The sequence below is a fragment of the Ailuropoda melanoleuca genome, chromosome 8 (genome assembly GCF_002007445.2).
Source record: "Ailuropoda melanoleuca isolate Jingjing chromosome 8, ASM200744v2, whole genome shotgun sequence".
NCBI lineage: Eukaryota > Metazoa > Chordata > Mammalia > Carnivora > Ursidae > Ailuropoda > Ailuropoda melanoleuca.
Window position 1 is genome coordinate 84,528,663 of NC_048225.1, and position 24,844 is coordinate 84,553,506.

Genomic DNA, 24,844 nt, shown 5'->3' on the forward strand with positions numbered 1-24,844 from the left:
TTATTATAGTGTCTAAAATGTGCTACAGAGGAAACCATCCAAATAAAAATATGCAATGGACTTTTCCTGGCCAGAGCCCCCTAAAAATAGATTCTCCTTGTACGAGGGTATTATTCACAATTCTTTTACTGTGCCCAGTTCAGGTGGCCTCTCCAGCAAGCTGACTGCCAATACACAGGCCCATACAAATGCATTTACAAAGTTCATCTTTGTCATTTGGGCCAGAGATTAAAAAGAATATGGTGCAGATTCGAAAAAGATTTTCTCCCAAAGTGTTATTTTTGTGTTTGATCCACAGTCTTAATTACCCTTTACAGATATACATTCAGTTTCTTTAGGGGAAGTGTTGAGGTTAAGTATTTAAAGAGAATTGCAACATCAGAAGAAATGATATGCAATTTAGTCAAGGTATTTGTTTTCTTCCACATCATTAATGGCTATTTCTCTCCCACCCATGAGCACAGACACTGAGGCTGCAATGGGCATTTTTCTCACCCTTCTATGTGACCACTCCCCAGCTAGGCGCCATACATTGACATACATTCTACTCCCATGCCTAGAAAGAAGAAAAAAAAAATGATTATCATTCCAATCAAAAGAAAATTTAAGTGAAATGGTATAAAAATAATTACCTAGATAATTTCTTTCCGATAATAGGTAACATTCTATCTGACCCGTAATAAAGTAGGATGCAGGTTTCTTGTGTTTCTAGAAGGCTACCTCTAGCTCCATTCATCCATATGTTATCACCACGATCCTCCCTCCCGGCACTCGCTATTTCCCTCACACACAGAACCCTCACTGGCTAGAGACTAACCTATTAGAAACCTTGGCAGAGTCTTCTGCTTCACAAAATCTCCCCCACTGCTCAGAAATTATATCCTTAGAAATTCATTTTGGAGACTCTTAAAGGCTTCTTTTTCAGTCTTCAACAATTTCACCAAAAAAAAAAAAAAAAAAACAGAGAGTAAATCCTGTTCCCTAAAACTACTCACATCTTGTGAGCGCGTGGGGATGGGCTGCAGTTTTGAGGGAAGGAGCCCAGGGAAGGACGGAGAGGGGGAGAGAGAGAGAGAGACAGGAGCAGAAATCTTACTGGAGGGCAGAATTCATCTGACTTCAAATACAAAAGCATTTCTACAAGCTACACAGTTTTTCTACTGCGGTTGAAGACTCCTCTGTGTTCACTTTTAGAACAAAATGATGACAGGGGCGCCTGGGTGGCACAGCGGTTAAGCGTCTGCCTTCAGCTCAGGGCGTGATCCCGGCATTATGGGATCGAGCCCTACATCAGGCTCCTCTGCTATGAGCCTGCTTCTTCCTCTCCCACTCCCCCTGCTTGTGTTTCCTCTCTCGCTGGCTGTCTCTATCTCTGTTGAATAAATAAATAAAATCTTTTAAAAAAATGATGACAAATAAAAATACCATAGTTGTAAACTACACCACACTAGAGTCAGAAGTAAGAAAAACAGGAAAAGTTAAACACTTTGGTAAAGGGCAGGAGGCAGGAATGGGTTCTGTTTTACTGAGCTCTGGCCAGGGTATTTTGTTTTGATTGTTCTCCAAACTTCCTTCCCCAATTGCACCACATCCCTTACGCTTAAGCAGAAATTTCTAATCAGAATGTTGCAGCACTTAAAAGGCCAAAAGAAGGGCCTCAAAGAACAGCCATCTCAACCAATGAACCATGAAGCAATCACCACAGCCCTGTGCCCCAAAAGCCCAGAGAGGCTCACATTCTGGGAAGGAGGCCCCACCAAGGAAGAAACAAAACTCCACCCTTCTTCCCACAAACCAGTCAGAGGCTCTTTCCAGGCTGGTGTTGGGCAGACCTGGGAGGGAAAGGATCTGATGACCTGTGCCTTCCCATCCTCTCCTTCACTGCCCCTTTCCTGGAACCTCTCAAAACCCACATCCCACACTCACAGTCTACCAACAGCATCTCCATGACCTAAGCACAGTCTCACTTTACCATGAGATGTTGAACACTGGGAAAATGTGCTAAAAAAACCTCACTCAGAATCGGAGTTGGAAAGCCAGGAAGGGAAGGCTCTCAACACAGCTTGCATGGTCAAGCTTGAAGAAGGGAGATTCTCTCTCCGCCCAGCAACAGCGAGCTTCCCTTGCCTGTAGCTCAAGAGAAGCTGCAACCACTTCAAACTCCATTTTCTTCCAATTAACTTTTGTTCAAAACAACCCCTCCCAACTCCTTTTCCTCTATAAAAGGGTACACTTCTCCATGTTTCTCTGGACTTGCCTGCGGTTCACCATCGTGTGCTTATCCCAAATTGAGATTCCTCTGCTTTTCCCAAATAAACTCCATTTTACCGGCTGAATCGCTTACCTTTTTCTTTTAAAGGTTGACAACACTAAAAAAAAAAAAAAAAAGACTTCAATACTTCCCTATAAATTGCTAATGATACAATTTCTGATCTGCAGAGGAAGATATTTAAGATGAAAGACCTTTTCAGAGGGTGCCTTCAAAGGACCCAGAGCTTCTGTCCTTCCACTGACCCTCACAGACCTGAGACCCTGAGAGGCCTGGCAGTGACGGCTCTTCCTCTGACCCAGGCTTCACTAGAGAGTGCCTTGAGCACCGTATCTCCTGCTTCAAGACCACCTGAAGACCATTTTACCTGCAGCAGCTTGCTAGGGCTGCCATTACCAAACACCACAGACTGGGTGGCTTAAACAACAGAAATGTCCTACTGTTCTGGAGGCTAGATCAAGGTCTTCGCCATTTGTTTTCTTCTGAGGCTCTCTCCTTTTGGATGGCTGCCTTTTCACTGTGTCCTCACATGGTCATATGTCCTAATCTCCTCTTCTTATAAGGACGCAGGTCACATTGCATTAGGGCCCACTCATATGACCTCATTTTAACGTAATTATCTACTTAAAGGCTTATATCTAAATACAGTGACATCCTGAGGTGCCAGGGGTCAGGGCTTCAACATAAGCATTTTGGAAGGACACAGTTCTTCCCATCTTCAGAAAGGAATTTCAAAAGCCACAGAAGGGTTAAACCATTGTTCTGTGGTTTAGCTCGAAAAGTTAAATCAGGTTTTCTTTGAAAAGGTCCTAGCATCTGAAGTGTGGAAGAAATGTTTCAAAACGAAGAAATCTGTCAGAGATTTCCCTATTGAGGTTACTCAAGGAGGACATACACAAAGGAAAGAAACCACTTTGACTGCCATGACAGTACCCAAAAGAAGCTGAGAGGGTCTCCTATGCCATCAACAGGTGGTACAGGATGGAGAGCACCACTAAGCTGGATGCCTTAGATACTCTGGACAGCAGGCCAGGAGTGAGACCAACTGGGATCACCCAGGTTTGATGACTTGAAAGAGTAATCTGACCCAGCAAGAACATATGGCACTACTGAGGGCTGTTTCTCATCTAACACAACCACACCATTCTTTTTTGCTTTCCTTTACTTTCAGTAACAGCAACAATACCAGCAATATAGATACCACATATTGAACTTCTGCTGCAGAGCCAGCATTGGGTTAATGGATTTTTATACATTTTCCCACCTAATTCTCCCATTATTATCTCTATTAATAAGAACTATTAAGGGAAGAACCATTAAGGGGACTATTAATGAAAAGACACTGAAGCACAGAGGAGTTAGATTAATTATCCAAGGACCACAGCTTATAAGAGGCAAAGCTGGTATTTGAAGCCGAACTCTGGCCCCAGAGCTCTTAGCTACTTCTCTTTATTGAGCCATTCTCATGAGGAAATAAAGCTTGACTAGAACAGTGTAGTGGAGAAATGCAGGTTAGCCTCACGAAAGGCAGTGTTTAAATCCTAGTTCTACAACCATGGGCAAGTTATTTAATCTCTCTATGCTCAGTTACCTCCTATACGACCTGGGAATAACTTATGAAAAAGTCCAATCAAAGTAACTCATAGAGAGCATCCATCATTTTTATTATTACTATTATTATTTTCTCCCCAAGCTCTATTCTGTGATTAAATTACTAATACTATAAACCAATAAAATGGCATTAAAATACAAAATAAAGTAGTAAATGGGGGTTGCCAGGGGCTGGAAGTAGGAAAAATACTGTCTAAGGGTACAAGTTGCAATTAATAGATAAATAAGTCCTAGAGATCTAATGCACAATATAGTGATTATAAATGACAATATTGTATTATTACCACCAAACTTGCTAAGAAACTAGTTCTTAATTTTTCCCACCACAAAGAAAGAGATAACTATGTGACATAATAGAGGCATTAGCTAATGTCAACAGTGTCAATCATACTGCAATACGTAAATGTATCAAATCAACATGTTGTAGACCTTAACCTTATACAATGTTATATAGCAAATATATTTAATTAAAAATAAAATAATAGAATAAAATTAAAAATAAAGTAATGTCTTGCATTGCAAGTTCACGTTAATTAGTACTACTAATTTAAACTTACCCTTTTAGCTCATTCTTCAGCGAAGGTGAAATTTTAATGGACCCTTCTTCTTACCTCCCTTTTAAAATCATTACAGATTGCTTATTAAATTGCATTTTCATTATCCCTACAGCATCTCAATCTCTTAGGAAGACTCAATGAATAATTTAAAATTAATGTTTAATTTATTATACAGGCTTATAGCAACTCTTTTCATGGACTGATCCTTGCTAAAATTCTCAAGGCCTGAAGGCACAGGTGGCTCCATTAAAAATGTATTTCTCAGTTTTCTTGAGGGACTCTCTTTAAAAGTGCTGGGATGGGCACATTCATAGTTAATTGACAGTAGGTTACATGCTACTTTATTCACCACATTTGAAGAAACACTGCTTTTTTGGCTGATAATTAGTTGTGTGCCAATACTTTCCATTACCTGCTTTTTGGATTATAATTAAAGCATATGACATAAGACAATGTGACTGATTCAACTATTTCCTGGGAAATGGTTGAAGGGAGAATTATAGTTGTGAATCAGGAGTGGGAGAAAGAGCTGCAGAGTGGAAAATCTATTCTTCCAAATAGGGCCTTAGAAAGTTACACAAGAGTGGGACACAGTGGGGAGGCTAGGATCCTTCTTGTGCCTCAAGCAGATGCTCTGAATGGAATAATTAAAAAGATGTGGGGCACTTCTCTCTGGTTATGACCTCCTGTTTGGGGCCAAGATGCATCTTCCACTTATATATCTCCCACTTCCTGGAACAGAAATTAAGCCAGAACATGGCATGTTTTTCTGCTGAACCCACTTCCATAATCTATCAAATGGTTTAATGTTTTATTTACATCTAGCCTGAGCCTGAAGTCTCCTAAGACCTAAAGTGGGCCTCCTTATATGTGACGGGGATCATTCTATTTACTGAGTCAAAAGGGTGAGACATGAAAAAATATGAATACAACTAAATATATATCCAAAATAACATAGTCTGAGAAGCATTAATTCTCCCCGTATTAGTACATATTAATAATTTTTTAGTGTACTGTGTTTAAAAGTTTCCCTTACTTGATGTTGTTCAATAAGGGGTCCATCCAGCCTTGGGAAAACCTCTTTCTCTAGATGAGGGGCTCAGGGAAGCCCCACACTATTAGCCAATGTGGTTTTCACTCTTCTTGCCAGACAAATGGACCATCTGACTTAGGGTTGGCTCTAGAATTATCTATCAAAATAACTTTTTTTCCCCAAACAGATGAATTATTTCTATTAAGTTAATATGAATAATGGCCCGGGATTAAGGACAAAAAATTAAGCCATCTATTTGTCAACATTCCCTGGGGGAAAAATTATGGATATTTTTACTTGGGCCTTATTTAGTGCAGACTATTAAAAGCAGCTGTTGAGAGCCACGATGTTGATTTCACCAATCATTATGTCTCCAATACCTAGCATAGACTCTATTAACACAGTAGATTTACAGTATGTGTTAAATAGGCAAAAAATATGTTTTCAAAGGTAAACAGTTTCCAGCATCCTGATTTATTTCATATAATACATTCAACTGTATGGTGATTAACACAATATAATAAAATAAAATTAAAAAAAAAATACATTCAAATAGAGAGTAAATGCATTTATTCTTCAAAGCATCAACTGCTTGTAAAATATGCTTGCCAAGGAGTCAGTTTGCTTTCAGAGAAGAGAAACCATTAGCTTTGAAGAAGACCCTCTTGGATGCAAATCACAAGACAGAACTCTATCCATAGGAACAGGAGTAGGACTTTCATTTGCAAATTTCCTGATACTCCATTCTAAAAATAAGCTATTTTAAAAATGAAATCCTGGAATTTCAGCAGCAGTACCTCATTTTACAGATGAAGGATCAAATCCAAAGGCTATAACTACAGTTGACATTGATTGACATTACGTATTTAATGCTGAAGACCCTAAGGTAAATCCATTAAGTGTATTATCAATCCTCACCCTAATCTTGTGAGGAAGGTGCGAATTTAGCCCCATATGATACTGGAGGAAACTGAGGGCCAGAGAGACTAAGTGACTGATCAGATGCCACATGGTTTCAAGTGATGAAGACAGGATTTGAACCAAGGTCTCTCTGGCTCCAGAGCTCAGGTGCTTAACCACTGTCCTTCATTGTCTCTGTGCTTGCTTGTCTTCTAAGAGTCACAAAGGCTTTGGTAATGTCCATTTCTGGAATTGGCAGTTTCATGATACAGTGTCTTCTAAGATCTCAAAGCAAAAATTCTTTAAAGAGTAGATACTGAGGGATACCTGGGTAGCTCAGTCAGTTAAGCCTCTGACTCTTGATTTCAGCTCAGGTCATGGTCTCTGGGTCGTGACTGGCTCCATGCGCAGCAGGGAATCTGCTTAAGATTCTCTCTCTGCCCTCTCCCTGCTTGCACTCTCTCTCTCCCTCTCTTTTTCTCTCTCTCAAAAACAAAACAAAACAGAACAAAACCACCTTTTAAAAAAAGTAGAAACTATAATGAAAATAAAAGAAAGTGAACCCTTGGACATGGTGGCGAGGGTATGTGCACTGAGGTTTACTAACCCTCACATCAAAGTTCTGATTCTAAGCTTTCAACCCTTGGGCTTCTCGGGCAGCCCCCCTGGTTGATTTCCAGATGCTCACCAACAGGCCTTCTCTATTTTAATCAGGTTGAACTCCTTAAAATTCCTACTATGGCGTTTACATTTTCTTGTCTCTATTCCCTTCCAGAAGCTGTCCTCCCCATCTGAAATGCCATGTTAGAAGTTAAATATGGCCACAGATTTTTTACAGCAATTCCCATAAAAAGGTGGAAACTATTTCCCCACTGCCTTGAATCTGGGCTGACTTTGTGACTTGCTTTGACCAACAGGACGTGGCAGTCGTGACATCCTACGACTTCCAAGCCTTGGCTTCCAGAAGCCCCAAACCCTCTGCTTTCACCCTCTTTGAACACTGCGGCCATGTGAGCAAGCCCATCTGTGAGAATGAGAGAGACCACACGGAAAAGCCCAGCAGTAAGCTATTACAGGATCCTTTACTGAGGCTCCAGACTGAGCAAAACCATCCATGACCAGCTGACCCACCAACAACTGCAAACAAATGCAGAGTGAGATGAGCCATCCTAGCTGAGCTCTACCCAATTGCCAAGCCAAAGAACAGTGACAAATGAGTGACATCTTAAACCCTTAAGTTTGGGGTGGTTTGTAAAGCAGTAGTAGCTATGCTAACACATGCTTTCTAATCCTTTTTTCCTAATATGTCTACCCCATTCTTGTAGCCTGAACTTCAACCTCACTCCTCCAAGAAATTTTCTCTGATGAAAACTTCCCCTGCAAAGCCAGCCTCACTCACGTTTAAGATGATGCTCTCTAAGGGCACAAAGACCTAGCTGCCTCCTAAGTACTTTACCCATCCACTGGCTGATGCCTGGGATCTCACCATTAAAGTTCAATTACTTACATAAAAGCATAAATGTCTATTAAATTTTAAGAGTCCCTGGAAGGGATAACAACTTTTGTGCTTTTGATTTTGCTCTTATTATAAAAGTATGCAGGAATAGAAAGCGACCCTAGCGTAAGGTCACTTTCCCAAAGAGAAAAAAGAATTTTTAATGGTTTTGACCAGTTTGAATATAAGCCTTCAAGGAGGGATAGCAATGAAACAGTTATGTATCTAATTTCAATGTTTAATTAATTAATTAAATTTAACATACATATTTAGAATAACATTATATAAAAGAACATTTGATTTAGAAGTATTTCTTTCTTCTACTCTTGGATTCTATGAAGGTATTTAATTCACATTAGTCATATGTGTCTAGTGGCAAGTACTCCCCATATTACCAGTGACACTTTTTGAGCCATACAACAGTTTTCCAGATGGAAAACTTCATCCTCCCTCACATCTAATTTGTATTTTTTAAAACTGTAATGCTGCCATTGTGCCAAAAGCCACAAGTACCCATTCAAAAAACACTAAGACAATGATCTGTCTTATTCATCCTACAAGTGTATATTCATGATCTTCACAGGGGAATCACTTACAGTATCACTATGTAAGGGACTTCCGGAAGCTGGTTTATGATGACATCTAAGGCTTGCAATTTAAGGATCTTATTCCAAAGAACAATTTCATTAAATTCATGTCCTTTGTTTAACCAAAAGACCACCATAATCATCTAAAAGTTCATGATTTCTTTTTTTTTCCCCTTGTTTTTAGAGAGAGGTAGAGACAGAGAGGGGTGGGGAAGGGCAGAGGGAGAGGGAGAGAGAAAATCTTAAGCAGGCTCCATGCCCAGCCCAGCACAGGGCTTGATCTCACAACCCTGAGATCATGACCTGAACTAAAATCAAGAGTTGGACACTTAACTGGCACCCCAAAAGTTCATGATTTCTTTATGTCATTTCAAGCTAATGTGTTTTCTCCAAATAGTACTTTGCAGTTCAAAAAAAGTCAGAGAGATCAGGCTCCTCCACTATGAGCCTGCTTCTTCCTCTCCCACTCCCCCTGCTTGTGCTCCCTCTCCCTCTCTCGCTGGCTGTCTCTGTCTCTTTCGAATAAATAAATAAAATCTTTAATAAAAAAAAAGTCAGAGAGAGCATCACATAATGCAAAACACTCTGGAAGGATGAAAATGTAAGGCAACTCCCCCTTTTCTGAGGGAAATATTTTGGGAGAAAACCAAATTTCCTTATCTGATATCTGTTAATACAGGCTCATTCTAGAAATTTCAGACAATGCAGAAAATTAGACAGGTAAAAATTAAAATAATGGATAATGCTACAATTAGAAATCATCATTTAAACATTTTGGTTCATTTCCTTCTAGATCTTTCTCCTATGCATGATTATATATTACATTAAATTCAATCAGCTCTATCTCTACTTAACATTATAACATGAGCATTTCCCTTATTAGAAACTCTTTGTAAGAAAGATATGTCATCATGCACTCAACCACCCTCCTATTACTGTACATTTATATTTCTGGGGAAGGGACAGCATCTCAAGCAAACACCAGCCCCTTGTACCCTAATGCACATGGTTTTAGATTTTTTCTTTCAAACTTTATTGAGCATCTACCCATGTAAAATATATTAAAAATGAATAAAAGTCAGTTCCTACCCTCAAAAGAGAGAGACCTGTAAACAATTGCATCATATATGATAAGGTTTCATGAAGAGTAAACATTTGAGGATTTGGAGGCTTTTATTGTTTGTTTGTTTGTTAATTGCTTGTTTTTAGGATATTAAGACTTAATTTTGCAAATGTTTGCAAAGTCAAGAGAAACCTACAGGAATCTTTCCCCAACTAGATTTCCCAAACCCAGCACCTCTGCTATGTGGAAACCAGCTGGACCACACCTTTATTATGCACCAGCTGCAAGTTTCCAGGACTGGGGAACTTTCCCTGAGAGCAGGTTTGGATAGGGGTGGAAACTGCGTGAGGGCACCTGGGCCTGAAGGGATGGGATGACAAAGAAGCCAGGTACAAGTGCCAACTTGAAAGGCCAGGACAAGCTCTGCCACTGCCATACTCACCAACGTCTTGCTTTGCATTTCCAGGTCCCACATGCACCACAGTGACACCCACTACCTGTGCTCTCTGGTTCTTTAAAATAGGCGTGCTTCATCTCCCTCCAACGAGTTCTGGAGTTCAGTGGAGACGACCATGATGTAACAGTACTGAACCCATATCCTGGGTTTGAGGCCCAACTCCACTACTGACTGTGGATTCTGTCTGACCCTGGGTAATTTCCCAGGCTACTTCGTGTACACATTTCTGCCCAAACCACCTGACTCTCTCTGTGTCTATAGATATGGTCACAGGCAAGGTGACAGATGTGCCACTTCTGGCCACACTGACACTACAGATTCCTCACCTCAGATCTGTTTCTTGCTTGGACATGGCACATGGGATGTCACTTTCTGACTGCCTTAAGGTGACGATACCCGGAACTCACCACAACCCACATGACTCAGTCTGTTTATTTTTCTCCATGGCGTGGGTCCCTTTCTGAAATGATCTTTTTTGTTGGTTTACTTGCTTATTGTGTGTCTTCCTATCAAAATCCACCATGAGAGCAGGAATCTTGCCCAACACTAACACAGTGTGCGACAGACACTAAAGATGGAACGGTGTGAAAGAATAAATGAACATAGACTAAATGTGACTCCAGAAGATGGATAAGTATGACACAGCATGAGGTACTGGAGAAAGAAAGAACACCCCTGACCTCCAAAGCTCGCAGTCTAATAAGAAGAGAGAATAAAAAACAAAAGAATTACAATACAGCGTGAAAAGCATAATCACAGATGTATACGTAGGAACAGAGATGATACAGAGGAAGGGACCTAGACAGTTTCTGAAGGAAGTGATTTCTGAACTTAGTTTCAAAGAATTAGTGGAAATCTGCCAGGTAGGTAATGAGGGAAATCCTTTCAAGGGGGCCCCTTAGATCTCTATTCTGACCTAAACATTGACCTCGTTTCCCTTCCCCATGGAAACTCAGGGTTAAAAATACCCTTGAAGATCATCTAGTCCAAGATTCTTAAAGAGGACTTTGCATTTTTAAAATACGTCTGCAAATTCTCTGATACTCATCCCTTCAGTGGACCCTAATTCCCGTCTTCTTGAGTGTGGGCTTAGTGACTCATTTCTAACCAAGAGAATGTGGCAAAATGGTGAGGTGTGACCTCTGAGGCTAGGTCATAAAAGGTCATTAAATGTGGTTTCCATTTTACTCTCTCTCTCTCAATCATTCTAGAGGAAGCCAGTTGTAATGTTATGAGGACACAAGAGGCAAGGTATGGAGGCCCACAGCTGGTGAGCCTTTCTATACACAGATTCCCCAGCCCAGTTGGGCCTTCCAGATGATAGCAACTGTGATCAACATCTTAGCTGCAGCCTCATGAGACCCAGAATTCCACACAAACAGAAACTGAAAGATGATAAATGTTTGTTGTTTTAAGGCACTAAATTTGGGAGTGATTTGTTACACAGCAATAGATAATAAATAGGAAGCCTCAAACAATTTATATGTATAGGAATGATAACTGTTTGTATTTACCCTATCAGAGATTAAAACTGAAGAGTGTTAAAAATATTTATGTATTAATTCATTGAAAACAACAGTGATAAATATATATAGTATATGTTAACGTAGAGAAAAATAACAATTTTGCAAAACAAAAATTAGTTACAAGAATGGCATCATTTTATATTTTTACAAATCTTCTTAATGCCCAATTTAATGGGAGATAGCTGGATTCTCATATATATGTCTGCATTTAATCACTTGTAAAATCACAAATCAGTAGCTTCTGAAAAACTCCTCCATATACTTGTAAGAGCGAAAAAGGTCACTGATCTCGTCAAGGCTCTCTACAACACCCATAACTAGTAGATGCACAGGTCACACGTGAGCATGTCCAGTGAGTAGGAACTCACTAGTTCCCCAGAAGGCCTACCACTCCCCCAAAACATCGCTGGGATTGGAAAGGTCTTCCCTCTGCCACAGCACCTTTGCTCTCCCATTAGTCTGCTGATTCAGAATAAGTTTAATCATTCCTATAAGGATAAGACGCTTAAATGGTTTATTTAAGGGTTATTCATAACTCTACAGTTTACAGGGTACTTTTGCCCATGTTCCCTTAAAAAAAAATCTTTAAGGTAATCAATTGAATTCTGAATGAATACCTCAAAAAAATTTATCATGAGTAAGGCCCTACTGATACTTTCAAGGACCATATGATCTGTTACCAGAGACGAAGAGCCCTAGAGTGACTGTTTTCAGCTATCAGACTGGCAGATCTTACAGATAACATAAGGAATGGGATAGTAAAATTAAAAGAACACTGAAAACGGGGCGCCTGGGTGGCTCAGTCGTTAAGTGTCTGCCTTCGGCTCAGGTCATGATCCCAGGGTCCTGGGACCAAGCCCCGCGTCAGGCTCCCTGCTCAGCGGGAAGCCTGCTTCTCCCTCTCCCACTCCCCCTACTTGTGTTCCTTCTCTCGCTGTCTCTGTCTCTGTCAAATAAACAAAATCTTAAAAGAAAAGACCACTGAAAACAATCAGCGCAACTTATCTATTTATTATTTTTTAAAGATTTTCTTTTTAAGCAATCTCTACACCCAAAGTGGAGCTCAAACCCACAACCACGAGATTAAGAGTTGCGTGCTCCACAGACCGGGCCAGCCAGGTGCCCCTCAATCAGTTCACTTTAAAACAGAGATTTCTCTTTTCTGATTAAGGCACAGTCTTCTGATTGCATTAGACATCCAAGTCTTGTGTTTTAAGTTCCTCCTATAGCATTTTGAAAGTTTCATGCATGCTTCCACACGCCTCTCATACATATTTTGGGTTTAGCGTTTCACCAAAATTGTCCCCCAGGTCCCTGTTTAGAGATGACGTTGGAAATGACGTCTGCTGGTTTGTGAGAATGGAAAGACAAACTTTGTGGCTGGTTCTGAAACATAGAAACAAGCCTGGAAACATTTCCCAAAAAACTATCCAGGATAGAGAATAAAGTTTCTCTTCATATTAACCCTAAACTCTGAGGAGAAAGAGCAGTGCTCAGTCAGATTTAAAACTTGAGTTTGAAATCCTCTCCTATCCACATCGAAATACTTGGCACCCCCCCACACACACACAAAAAGCACACTGTTGGTGGGTAAGTAAATTGGTGCAGCCACTGTGGAAAACAGCACCTCAAAAAATTAAGAATAAAATTACCTCAAAAAATTAAGAATAAAATTACCATATGAGCCAGCAATCCCACTTCTGGGTATCTATCCGAATGAAATCAGGATCTCAAAGCACTATGTGCACCCTATATTCATTGCAGCATTACTCACAATAGCCAAAACCTGGAAACAATTTGAATGTCCACTGACGGATGGCTAGAGAAAATGTGATATATACATACGATGGAATGTTATCTATCCATAAGAAGGTAGGAAATCCTGCCCCTTACATCGACAAACCTAGAGGGCATTATGCCAAGTGAAATAAGCCAGACAAAGACAGATCAATGATCTCACTGATATGAGGAAGCTAAAAAGAAGTTGAACTCATAGTTACAGAGACTACAATGGTGGTTACCAGGGGCTGGAGGGAAGGGGAAATGGGGATATGTCGGTTATAAGTATTGGGGATCTAATGTACAGCATGGTGACCACAGTTGATAATACTGTATTGTATACTTGAAAGTTGCTAAAAGAATAGATCTTATGTGAGCATTCTCACCACATACACGCACACAGAACAGGTAACCACGTGAAGCGACAGATGTGTTAACCTTATTTGTAGTAATCATATCAAAATACGTGTATATATCAAATCATCACCATGTGAACTTCATCTTACAATTTTACTTGCCAGTGATACCTCCATAGAGCTGAAATAACACCACAAAGAAAATGAATATATGGTTATAAAGAAGTCATCATGTTGTGTACTTAAATAACAGAATTTTATTTGCCAATTATATGTCTATAACTGAGAAAAAATAAATAATAGGAGAACAAAGAAATAAAAGTGAGAATAAAATGAGTTGAATCTATCCAAAAGCCATTTGCTGATATTTTCAATGTCCTAATTCAGAAGGATCCATTCAGAATAGATACTTCTATTACATTACAGGATTAATGGAACATAACATCGTCCCTGAAAAAAAATTTTAATTAATATCACTCAATTCAGGGAATTGATTCAGCTTTTTATTATCTTCTCTCACTGTATAATAGAGGAAAGTTCAAGATTAGTATTTTACTCTTGATATAACAGCTAACATTTATTGAGCACTTACTATATCAAGGATTGTACTAAGTGCTTTTCAGCTTTAGCTCATTTAATCCTAAGAACTCTACTCAGTATCATTGTTATAGCCATTTTACAGATGGGAAAACAAAGTTTAAAACACAGACAGCTAATGTCCCAGAACTAGGAAATGGCAGAGAAGGAACTGCAAGCAACCTATGAAATGCCAATTTCAACCTCTGAATCAATGCACTGTAAAAATCTAGTGGCACAATAAACCTTGAATACGTTTGGATTGGAATGGTGATTTTTTACAGTTTGATCTTGGAAAGGATGAGCTGAGAATGGCCTGGCAACACCAGAAAAAAAAAAAAAAAGACTTTGAGTTGTTACAACATGCCTTTTATGTAGAAGACCTTGAAATGACCTTCCAGGCATCAGGGAAAATATTCGCTTTAACGGCGATTGAAGATATTTGAAAACTAACAAAATGAGAAAAGAAACAGTAAAAAACTGATTTGACTGCATAAGAATAATACTAATTAAAGCCATCTGTGTGTTTCCATCTACATGTATTATATGTGATATCAAATTGCACAGATTTTGTGCATTTATTACATATGTTTTATTTTATAGCAACAAGTTCTTCCCATTGGACCTCTCAGACTACACTCAAGTGCAGAGAAGTGTCACAGTATGGGCTTGGGTCCCATCCTCATCTGGGTCTGAAACCTGCTGCAACTTTTATTGGCTATGTGGCCTTGGACAAGCTATATAAATTCTCTAACCTCAGTTTTCTCACCTGTAAAATGGAGATACAAAAAGTGAAGGACACGTTTTAAATCTAGGGTTTAATACATGTAAAGCACATAGTGCTTTGCTAACTAATAGTTGTATCATTATAATGAGTAGTAAGCATGGCCATCTGATCAGTTGCGAAAACTTGAAACAGTTTTGCTTTTTTAATTAGAGGAAAGCATTATCCTCACCTCCGTCTATTCTGCTGCTGTGTATCTAATTTATAATCTCACCTTCCCGCTGCCCCCCACGCTGGGACTTCTATATCCTTCAGCAAATATAGTAACTTGCTAAGAGAGGAAAAGAGAATAAACAGAGCAGAGGGCTGGAATAACAGAAGAATGCGAATAAAAGGTGGAGGCTATTTTTAAGATTCTAAAACAACCTCCATTGACACACGGCAGAAATAGATCTGGCATTGTGAACAGAGAAGGGACTTTTCTTCGTGAAACTTCTGGAGTGAAAGGGCGAAACGTTTACAGCAATGAACTAGCCAGGGATGGTGAAGAAAAGACCTGTCCACTCCGCAGACAACACTCCTCTCTGGTCACACAGAAAAACCCAGTGCCCAAATACAACCACGCTGATTCACCATCAGAACAGCCAAGACATCTAAACTAGGAACACGTGAACCCAGAGGCATATTCTATGGGATTTTAAAAGACTGAACAGGGAGAACCAAGAGATACCACTCCAGGGCTTGATACTGGCCTTAAACATATGGTATTAAACATGTATAAATTGGAGAGAACAGAGACCATCAGCAAAGTGTGCTTGAATAAATTAAGAGCTCAGTAATCTGTGGGAAACTCTAATGTCTGATACTCCTTTTATTAAAGGGGAGGAGAAAGTAGGTCAAAAGATCTCAGCTTAGAAAGGAGAGCCGGCTGAGCATCTGAGCCTGTTGAGATAATAGAGGATGCTTCTGGGGGCCTAGAGGGCAGAGAAGCAGGGAATCCTCCCAAGAAGCTGAACTGGGTCTTCACGAAGCTGTCATTTGTGTTTAGAAGAGTATTTATGATGTTTGAGATTTATTATACAAAAAGAATATTGTCAATGGGTAGGTAGTTGGAGAAACACTTATCATTTACTCACTGTTTTTTCCTGGGAAAACTATTTAATCTTTATCACTTTAATTCATCTGTCAATTAATTCATCTGTCAATAAAATATAGGAAAAACTACGGCGTCACCCTGCATTTCAAAGATACGAGAACTGCACAAGAGGACCGCCCTCCATTAGGAGAGCCGCCACTCGGGCATGGATAAATTCTCCCGAGTCCGTGATGAAAATCTCTGTTCCGCCACAACCTCCTGTGGAGGAGGGAGGGGTGGGCCGTGAACTCTCATGTGGAAATTCAAAAAGGAAAAAAGAAAAAGAATGGGTGAGAGCACTCAGTGGCCTGGGGTACCAAAGGAATTTAAGACAAATGAAAAATACGAAAATACAACCCTTCTCCCCCCCCACCATGCTCCTTCTGACAGGCACCCAGGCAAGCTTCCACCTCCAAAGACTTCCTCTGAGACTCCTGTTCTTTCAGGGCAGGCCTCAGCACCTCTTGGGAAATTGGGCAATGTCACCATAACTGTCTGGCCACAAGGTCACTTCACTGTGCGTTTTTTCTTCCTCTTTACCCCCCTAGCCACCCTATTCCCTAGGTAGTTCCTGCCCTGCCCTACCGCAGCCCATTTGTTCTAGCACAGACTCCTGTGCCTTTCCTTGATAGTACTTAGCCCAAGTTCCAATTATATACTAGTTTACTAAAGTAATGGAGGCAGGATCCATGTCTCTGGGGTTCGTTACTATACTGTAGCTCCTAATACTGTTCGTGGCACATAGATGGCACACAATAATACATTTTAAATGGATGGATGAGCAAATGTCTGCCTGACCCCACTGACTGTCTCAGGGAACCTACTCATGGTCAGGGGCAGCCCGTACCACAGGGGGTTTGTTTATTGTCCCTAGGGCTTGGCGCGGAGGAGAAATGTACTTAGGAGTTGAGTGCCCCCAGAAGGACTACTCCCCTAGGAAACAAAGCAGCCACTTCTCTGGGAGGGTTCCTGTCCTCCACTGTGCCACTGTCCCTCCCCGGACTGCAAGAATAGGAATAAATCACCACTCTTCAAAAGGAACCTCCTCTCTTCAACTAACTCCTCCCTACTAGAAACACCAAGCATTTTCAGTGGTCCACTCCTTCCTGCCTGCCCCCATGCAGACAAACCCTGCAAAGGAGGCCAGCAGGCCGGCTCTCCTACTCCCCTGTGGTGGCAGGTCTTCTTCAGGTAAAAGGAAATGGCAATATGTTCAAATTAATTTTAAAAGGATTCTGTGGTTTGTAGTGATATCTAATAGAAAAAAATAATAAATGTTTTTCTAACCAAAATAATCCACCCCATATTAGTTCTGAGGTTCCTGGATGAGATGCTCTAAAGTAAATAGTCTCTTTCATGCTAACGTAGCAGTGGAGGTGAAATGCTCCCAACACTCACCTATGAAAACATAGGTATTTTATCCAGGTCCTGCTCTAGATCTTTATTTTCTAGATCTCCTTTATGTTCATCCCCAAGAAACATATTCACATTACCTAGGAAAAGATACAGAAGGTTGGCGTGAATTTTTCTAACTGACTTTGTCACCTATCGCATGGTTGCTTCTTCACCTGTTATATTTTCTGTTCAAATATATGAAATTCATTTTCGAGTTTCCCAATTTGGGCCTCAGATTTTGACATAATTTCTCAGCATGGAGAAAAAAAAAGAACAATTAAAATATGTGCTTGCTCACAGGTTATTCTGATCCTGAGAAAAGTATTTGCTTCTCTTTAATCCTCCCTTATTAAGTATACTTCTAAGAAGTGACTTCATGCATCTTGCAACACACCGCACCCTTTAAAGTGGAGGCTTCCATCAGAGCGCTGACTAAAACCCCCAGCTGCTTTGCATAATGCTCCCCTTATATTAGAAAGAAGATAGGCATCTGCCGGTGCCTCTTATCGTATCAGTTCCCAAAGGCACAAAGCATAACCTGCATGTTGTGGGCTCTCTATTAAAGCAGGAGAAGCCATCGCCATGTCATTTTAAACTGTTGTCAACTTTGCTTCTCTACTTACAAAGCCACCCGCCACCACCACGGAGGTCACCCAGGGCTCTTGACTCAGACCTGGATCACTCTCCCTCCGTGTTACTTCTGCACCTGTGGGAGAGCATCCTAGCAAAGAGGCTCCTGGGTGAATTCACCTCTTCTTCTCATTACCACTCTTCTCCAATATTAGTCGTCTTTTTTTTTAGTCTGAGAGAAATGTGTCTAGCAAAACTTCAAAGTTTTTTACTCGCTCCAAAAAAGCTCGTAGAACAAGGATGTCAACCTGGATTAAGAACATATTCAATCAAATGCAAGTTACACGATTTTTCATTTCTTTTACCCAACTTTAGCTAGGAAAAATACCAGGAGGGGCTACAAAAAGAATGAAGATTATACTGAGACGTTTGCTGGAATTCCACAATTCTTTGTTATTTTTCCCTTAATCTGGCTACTTCTCAAATATCCTTTACTAGTTCCTCTCTTTGACTCCTTTTTTTAAATATATTTTTTAAATAGCTAATGCTGGGGCGCCTGGGTGGCACAGCGGTTGGGCGTCTGCCTTCGGCTCAGGGCGTGATCCCGGCGTTGTGGGATCGAGCCCCACATCAGGCTCTTCCGCTATGAGCCTGCTTCTTCCTCTCCCACTCCCCCTGCTTGTGTTCCCTCTCTCACTGGCTGTCTCTTATCTCTGTCGAATAAATAAATAAAATCTTAAAAATAAATAAATAAATAAATAAATAGCTAATGCTGTTAAATTGAGACAAATTTACATACCATAAACTTGACATGTTTTAAGTGCCCAATTCAGTGATTTTTGGGTAAATTTAAAGTCACACAACTACGCTACCACAATCCAGTTTTGGAACATTTCCATCACTTCAAAAAGGTCCCTTGTGTGCATTTCTTTCTTAGCCAGGAGCTTAGTCTTGGACCACTGCTCTTTATACTCACATCCTAGATGATCTCATCTGGTCTCCACATTTTAAATACCAGATGTATACTGATGATTCCCAAATCTATATCCCCACCCTGAACCTCTCCCCTAAACTCCAGACTCATCTCCTCTTAGATGTCTAATAGGCATCTCAAACTCAGCATGCCCAAAACTGAGTTTTGATCTTTCACTAAAACTGCTCCTCCCACAATCCTAGCCAGTTAATAGTAATTCTTTATTTCAGTTGCCCATGCCAAAACCCTGGAAGCCATCCTGACGCCTTTCTTTCTTCACACCCCAACAGCCAATCCACCAAGAAATCCTGTTGGCCCTACCTGTAAAATACAACCAGAATCCAGCTACTTCTCATGCCAACTCTGCTAGCAGTTGGGTCCAAGCAACCACATCTGCCCCTCCCCCGCCCCGGATTACTGCCACAGCCCCATTACTGCTTTCCTGCCCCTGTACTTCCTCCCTACTTTCTATCCTCTACGCAAGAGCCAGACTGTGTCACAACTCCACTCAAAAACCCTGCGATGGCTTCCTATCTCACATAGAACAAAAGCCAATACCCTGACAATGGCTCATTGTCCACTCACCTCAACTGCTGGTGCCATTCCCCTTGTTCACTCTGCTTCAGTTTCACTGGAGTCCTTGCTCTTCCTCAAACACATCTGGCTCAGAACTTTGGCACTGACTGTTCTTTCTGCCTGCAAGACTCTTCCCCAGGAAGCTGTTTGCCTAATTTCTTTATCTCCTGGAAGTCTTTCCTCAGGTCTTACTTCTCAGGGAGGCCTATCTCCATCACCCTGTTTAATACCATAGACTCCCCCCTGTACTCTCAATCCTCCTTACCTTATTCTGCTTTTTCTCATTGCATAGCATTTTCCACTCTTTAACTTGATACGCTGCTCTTAAATTTAATAGGAAAAAGCAAAGGGCAAAGAAGAGCCAAGATAATTTTGAAGGAGAATGAGGAAAGAAACTACCCTCATCAGATATAAAACTTACTATAAAGCTGCAGTCATTAAAAGGGTACAGCAATGGTGCAGAGATGGAAAAAATGGGACCAATCAAATAGGATAAAGGGCCCAGAAATAAACCCATGTCTACATAGGAACTTGGAATATGACATTTTAGCATCACAAATCATTGAGAAAGAAAAGATTATTTAATAACTTGTGTCAGGACAATTGGCTTTCTGTTTGGAAAAAGATAAAATTAGATGTCTATTTTACATCATACACAAAGTAGACTCCAGAGGGCTAAATACAAAAACAAAAACTCCCAAACCTTAGAATAAAACATAGGAGAATATATTTAGGACAGTCTGGAAGTGAAAGTTTTCTCAACAAGACAAAAAATGCACAACCATAATAAAACTCAAAGGCAACCTATGGAATGGGAGAAGATATCTGCAAATGACATATCCAAAAAAGGGTTAGTATCCAAAATATATAAAGAACTTATACAACTCCCCACCTAAAAAACAAAAAATCCAATTAAAAGGTGGGCAGAAGACATGAGCAGACATTTCTCCAAAGAAGGCATACAGATGGCCAAAGACACATGAAAAGATGCTCAACACCACTCATCATCAGGTAAATGCAAATCAAAACTACAATGAGATATCACCTTACCCCTGTCAGAATGGCTAAAATCAACAGCACAAGAAACAACAGGTTTTGTCAAGGATGTGATGAAAAAGGAACACTCATGCATTGTAGGTGGGAATGCAAACTGTGCAGCCACTGTGGAAAACAACACAGAGGTTCCTCAAAAAGTTAAAAATAGAACTACCCTATGATCACTATGCACTACTGCATATTTATCCAAAGAATACAAGAACACTAACTGAAAGGGATACATGCACCCCTATGTTTATAGCAGCATTATTTACAATAGCTGAGATATACTAACAGCCCAAGTGTCCACTGATTGATGAATTGATAAAAGAGAGGTGGTGTGTATATATACATATATATATATGTATATATACACAGAGAGAGAGAGAGAGAGAGAGAGAGAGAGAAAGGTGGTGCATATATATAATGGAACATTACTCCGCCATAAAAAAGAATGAAATCTTGCCATTTGTAAGGACATGGATAGAGCTAGAGAGTATAATGCTGAGCAAAATAAGTCAGTCAGAGAAAGACAAATACCATACGATTTCACTCATATGTGGAATTTAAGAAACAAAACAGAGGATAGTAGGCAAAGGGAGGGAAAAATAAAATAAGATGAAATCAGAGAGCTAAACAAACCATAAGAGACTCTTAAGTGTAGGAAACAAATTGAGGGTTGCTAGAGCAGAGGTGGGTGGGGGAATGGGGTAACTGGATGATGGGCATTAAGGAGGGCACTCGATGTAATGAGCACTGGGTGTTATATGCAACTGATGAATCAGTAAACTCTACCTCTGAAACTAATGATACACTATATGTTAATTAATTGAATTTAAATAAAATAAAATAAAATTTAGGGGCATCTGGGCGGCCCAGTCAGTTAAGTGTTTGCCTCTTGATTTTGGCTGGGATCATGATCTCAGGGTCATGAGATCGACCCCATGACCAGCTCCGTGCTGGGTGTGGAGCCTGCTTGGGATTCTCTCTGTTCCACTCCCTCTGCCCCTCCCCCGCCCCACGCTCGTGCATGCTCTCTAAATAAATAAATAAATAGAATGTAAATGTTGATATATATGAATAGGCAATTAATTTACAGAAGAGGAAATTTATGAACATATGAAATATGTTCAATCTTACTAAATGATATGTAATTAAAATGATAATGATCTTTAACTGGCTCCACATAAAATAAATAATGCAAAGTGTAACTCATAAAGATGTAGGGGGAAATGAAACTTATACACCATGATGGGGTATATAAATTGGTCTAACTACTTAGGAGAGCAATTTGGCAATATCTAATAAAGCTGAAAATGTATGTATGGTACGACCTAATAGGTTCATTTTTAGAAATGTACCTGGAGAAACTTTCATATATACACACAAAATTTCATACAAGCATGTTCATTGCAGGTTTGCTTGTGATTGCAAAAAATAATGGGAAATAATTTAAATGGCCATCAACAAGAGAATATATACATAAATTATGATATCACATGCATTAAATTCATGGTAACAATAAATTTCAAAAACATCACTGTGAATTTTTTAAAAAAACAATGCACAAAGCCATATATTGAATAGAATATTCATTGTATTAATTTTTATAATAATATATTACTTATAAATACATCTAAAAATGTAAGCCACGCACATGGAAAAAATACATAAGCTTTGTAGATCACAGAAACAGACACAGTCTTCCTCCCCTCCTAGAAATCCACTCCCCCTTATACTATTTACCACTGCTTCCACCAAGAAGCAAGGTCTACTTCCCCATCTCTTCATTCTGGTGTCTTTGTGACACTCACTTTCACCAACAGATTGGAGTGGAAGCAATGTTTTGCCAGAGACCCTACAAATTTCCGTTCCACTTTCCCTCTTAGAACCTCTCTGTTACCTTGTGAATAAGCCTGAGCTAAGCTGATGAATAATGAGCAACCCATGGCCAGCCAATCTGGTTGATTCAGCCTACAATCAGCTAGCCACCAGGCACATGATTAAGACCATATCACAACAAGCCAGCTCCCTGTTGACCTGCCAGTTGACCATAGACACATGAGCAAGCCTCACTAAGATCAGCCCGTCCTATCTCCTATTAGTAGAACCACCCAGCTGACCTGTAGACTCATGAGCAATAATAACTAGTTGTTGTGTTAAGCCACTAAGTATTTGCAGTAATTTTTACACACAGCAATAGTTTAAGTGCTGCATACACCATCTTCAAGACAATGACCTCTTAGGAGAAAGGGAAAGAAAGAGTATTAAGGAGAGACAGACACCTTTACCTTTTACATTGAACTTCTTAAGGATTTAAAAGTCCTCAAATCCTGTGTAAAATCTGGATTGCAGTAACTTGAGAGTCTGTTATATTTTTTTCAGAATTACTCGGAATGCTTGAAATGTTGCCTAATTTGTTTAAAGAAGCATGCTACTATTCTTTCAATTTTTGACATATTCATCTGAATAGAGTAGAACAAGACATAACTACAAGATTTGTTTCATCACAGGGATCTCATGTAGACTGGCTACACAGAAACATGGAGATACTAAACCTTGACTTATGTTCCTGACCTCATGAGCTACCATGACTCAGACTTACTAAATATTATGATCACACCTCATTCTGTGGTAGCATATAAACAAGAGCTATGAGAAAAATATCAAACCCTCAATTAATCAAAACTCAAGAGAACATTTTCTTTCGTGAAAAAAGAAATCTATTTTTGGGAGGAAACTAAGACAAAATGTTATCAAAGATATTCCTTGATTTTCAGATTAAGTGCCAGCATCAGCACTGAGTCAACCTAATCTTCTCATGTTCAATATTAAGATAGGAGAGTAGCTGTACACTTCTGAGAAATATTTTCATCAAAGGCTGAGATAAAAATGGGCTTCTATTTGATCTTCATTTTACCAAAAAATTAATTTCACTGTGCATCCCATCTAGCCATGCTCCTTTTATTGAAAGAGTTGTTTCTTTCTTTTCTTTTTTTTTTTTTTCCTGGTTCTTGCTAAAATTTAAGTTTCACAAACACAGGCATATTTGTTGAATCACAGGGAAGAGGGTTTTGGTGAAAACGAAAGAATGCATGTGAAGCCCTCACAGTTGACCATGGGCATTGCTTAGCTAAATGTAAGAGTGAGTTCACCTATAGCCAATATAAGTATCTGGAAGATGTGAACTTCTGCATTGACTTCCGTCAGGTGTAAATTTTTGAAAACTTTGGATAAAGTTAATTATAAGAAAAAAAATAGAGTTGTTTATTTCAATTTTGCTGCAATATAATTCCAAGATTAAAAAATTTAACACTGTAAAAGGATTGGGAGAAGGTATTATAAAGAATCTATGCAAAACTAGATCTATCCATTGTGTGTCAACTATATACAAAACAAAAAATAAAAATAAAAAATAAAAATCTTTACTATTATTTAAAAAAAAAAAAACAGACCCATCCATAAATCCCAAGTCCCTAGTGCACCCTGCTTAACAAGTTCACTAATCTTTACATGCCAAGAGATTTCTAAGGAGCTAATGTCCATGGTTTTGATAGGATCCTTTCACCCTAAACCCCACAATCTAATTAAATGAAGAACTCAGTCTGTACCTAACACGTTGTTTGAAAACATAGCAAGAAATGACCAATCTCTCTGCCATTTAGAGTCAGGAATACAAACACTTTGTTTACATGGATAGTAATGGATAGAGTGAAACTAACATCATTCCAGATGGCAAGAGATGAGAAAAGGCATTTGTGGCCAAAAGACAAGGTCAAAGGAAGGGATTTGGAAGAACCTGAGGTGAGACAAGCTGACAAAACAAAGTAGGAAGTGTATGCTCTGTGGCGAATCAAGTCACATATGAACCAGGTCAGCAGAATAAATCAAGGCTACCCAGAGCAGAAAACAAATCAATCTCATTTATAAACAGAGTTGTAGGACTAACCATTTCTAATCTACTTATCTATTAAATAGATTAAATGCCCTCTTCTCTTTCTGCTTCTACTGTCCATAAGTGTTTATGATACAGTTTGTTATCAGCTTTTTAGGTTTAATTTCTAATAAAGAATGACCATAGAGCCTCAAGAATAGTAAGTCTGAAGGCCAATCTGAAGAGTGAATCAAATAGCACAATCTCCTATCTCAATATTTGAGAAAACAAAAATCAAAAATATGTATCAATAATACTTAAAATGTGAATAGAGCTTACTGTGCATTATCTGG

The 24,844-nt window shown here is 39.5% G+C and overlaps 1 protein-coding gene across 1 annotated transcript in view; it reads right to left on the reverse strand.

Moving 5' to 3' along the window:
* Positions 1-384: 384 nt before the first annotated feature.
* LOC117803535 overlaps positions 385-24,844 on the reverse strand; it is an 88,666-nt gene continuing 64,206 nt past the window's right edge. The window contains exon 4 of the mRNA XM_034667652.1: positions 385-556. Coding sequence (XP_034523543.1) covers positions 400-556 — 157 coding nt within the window. The 3' untranslated portion in view covers positions 385-399. The remainder of the gene's footprint in view (positions 557-24,844) is intronic.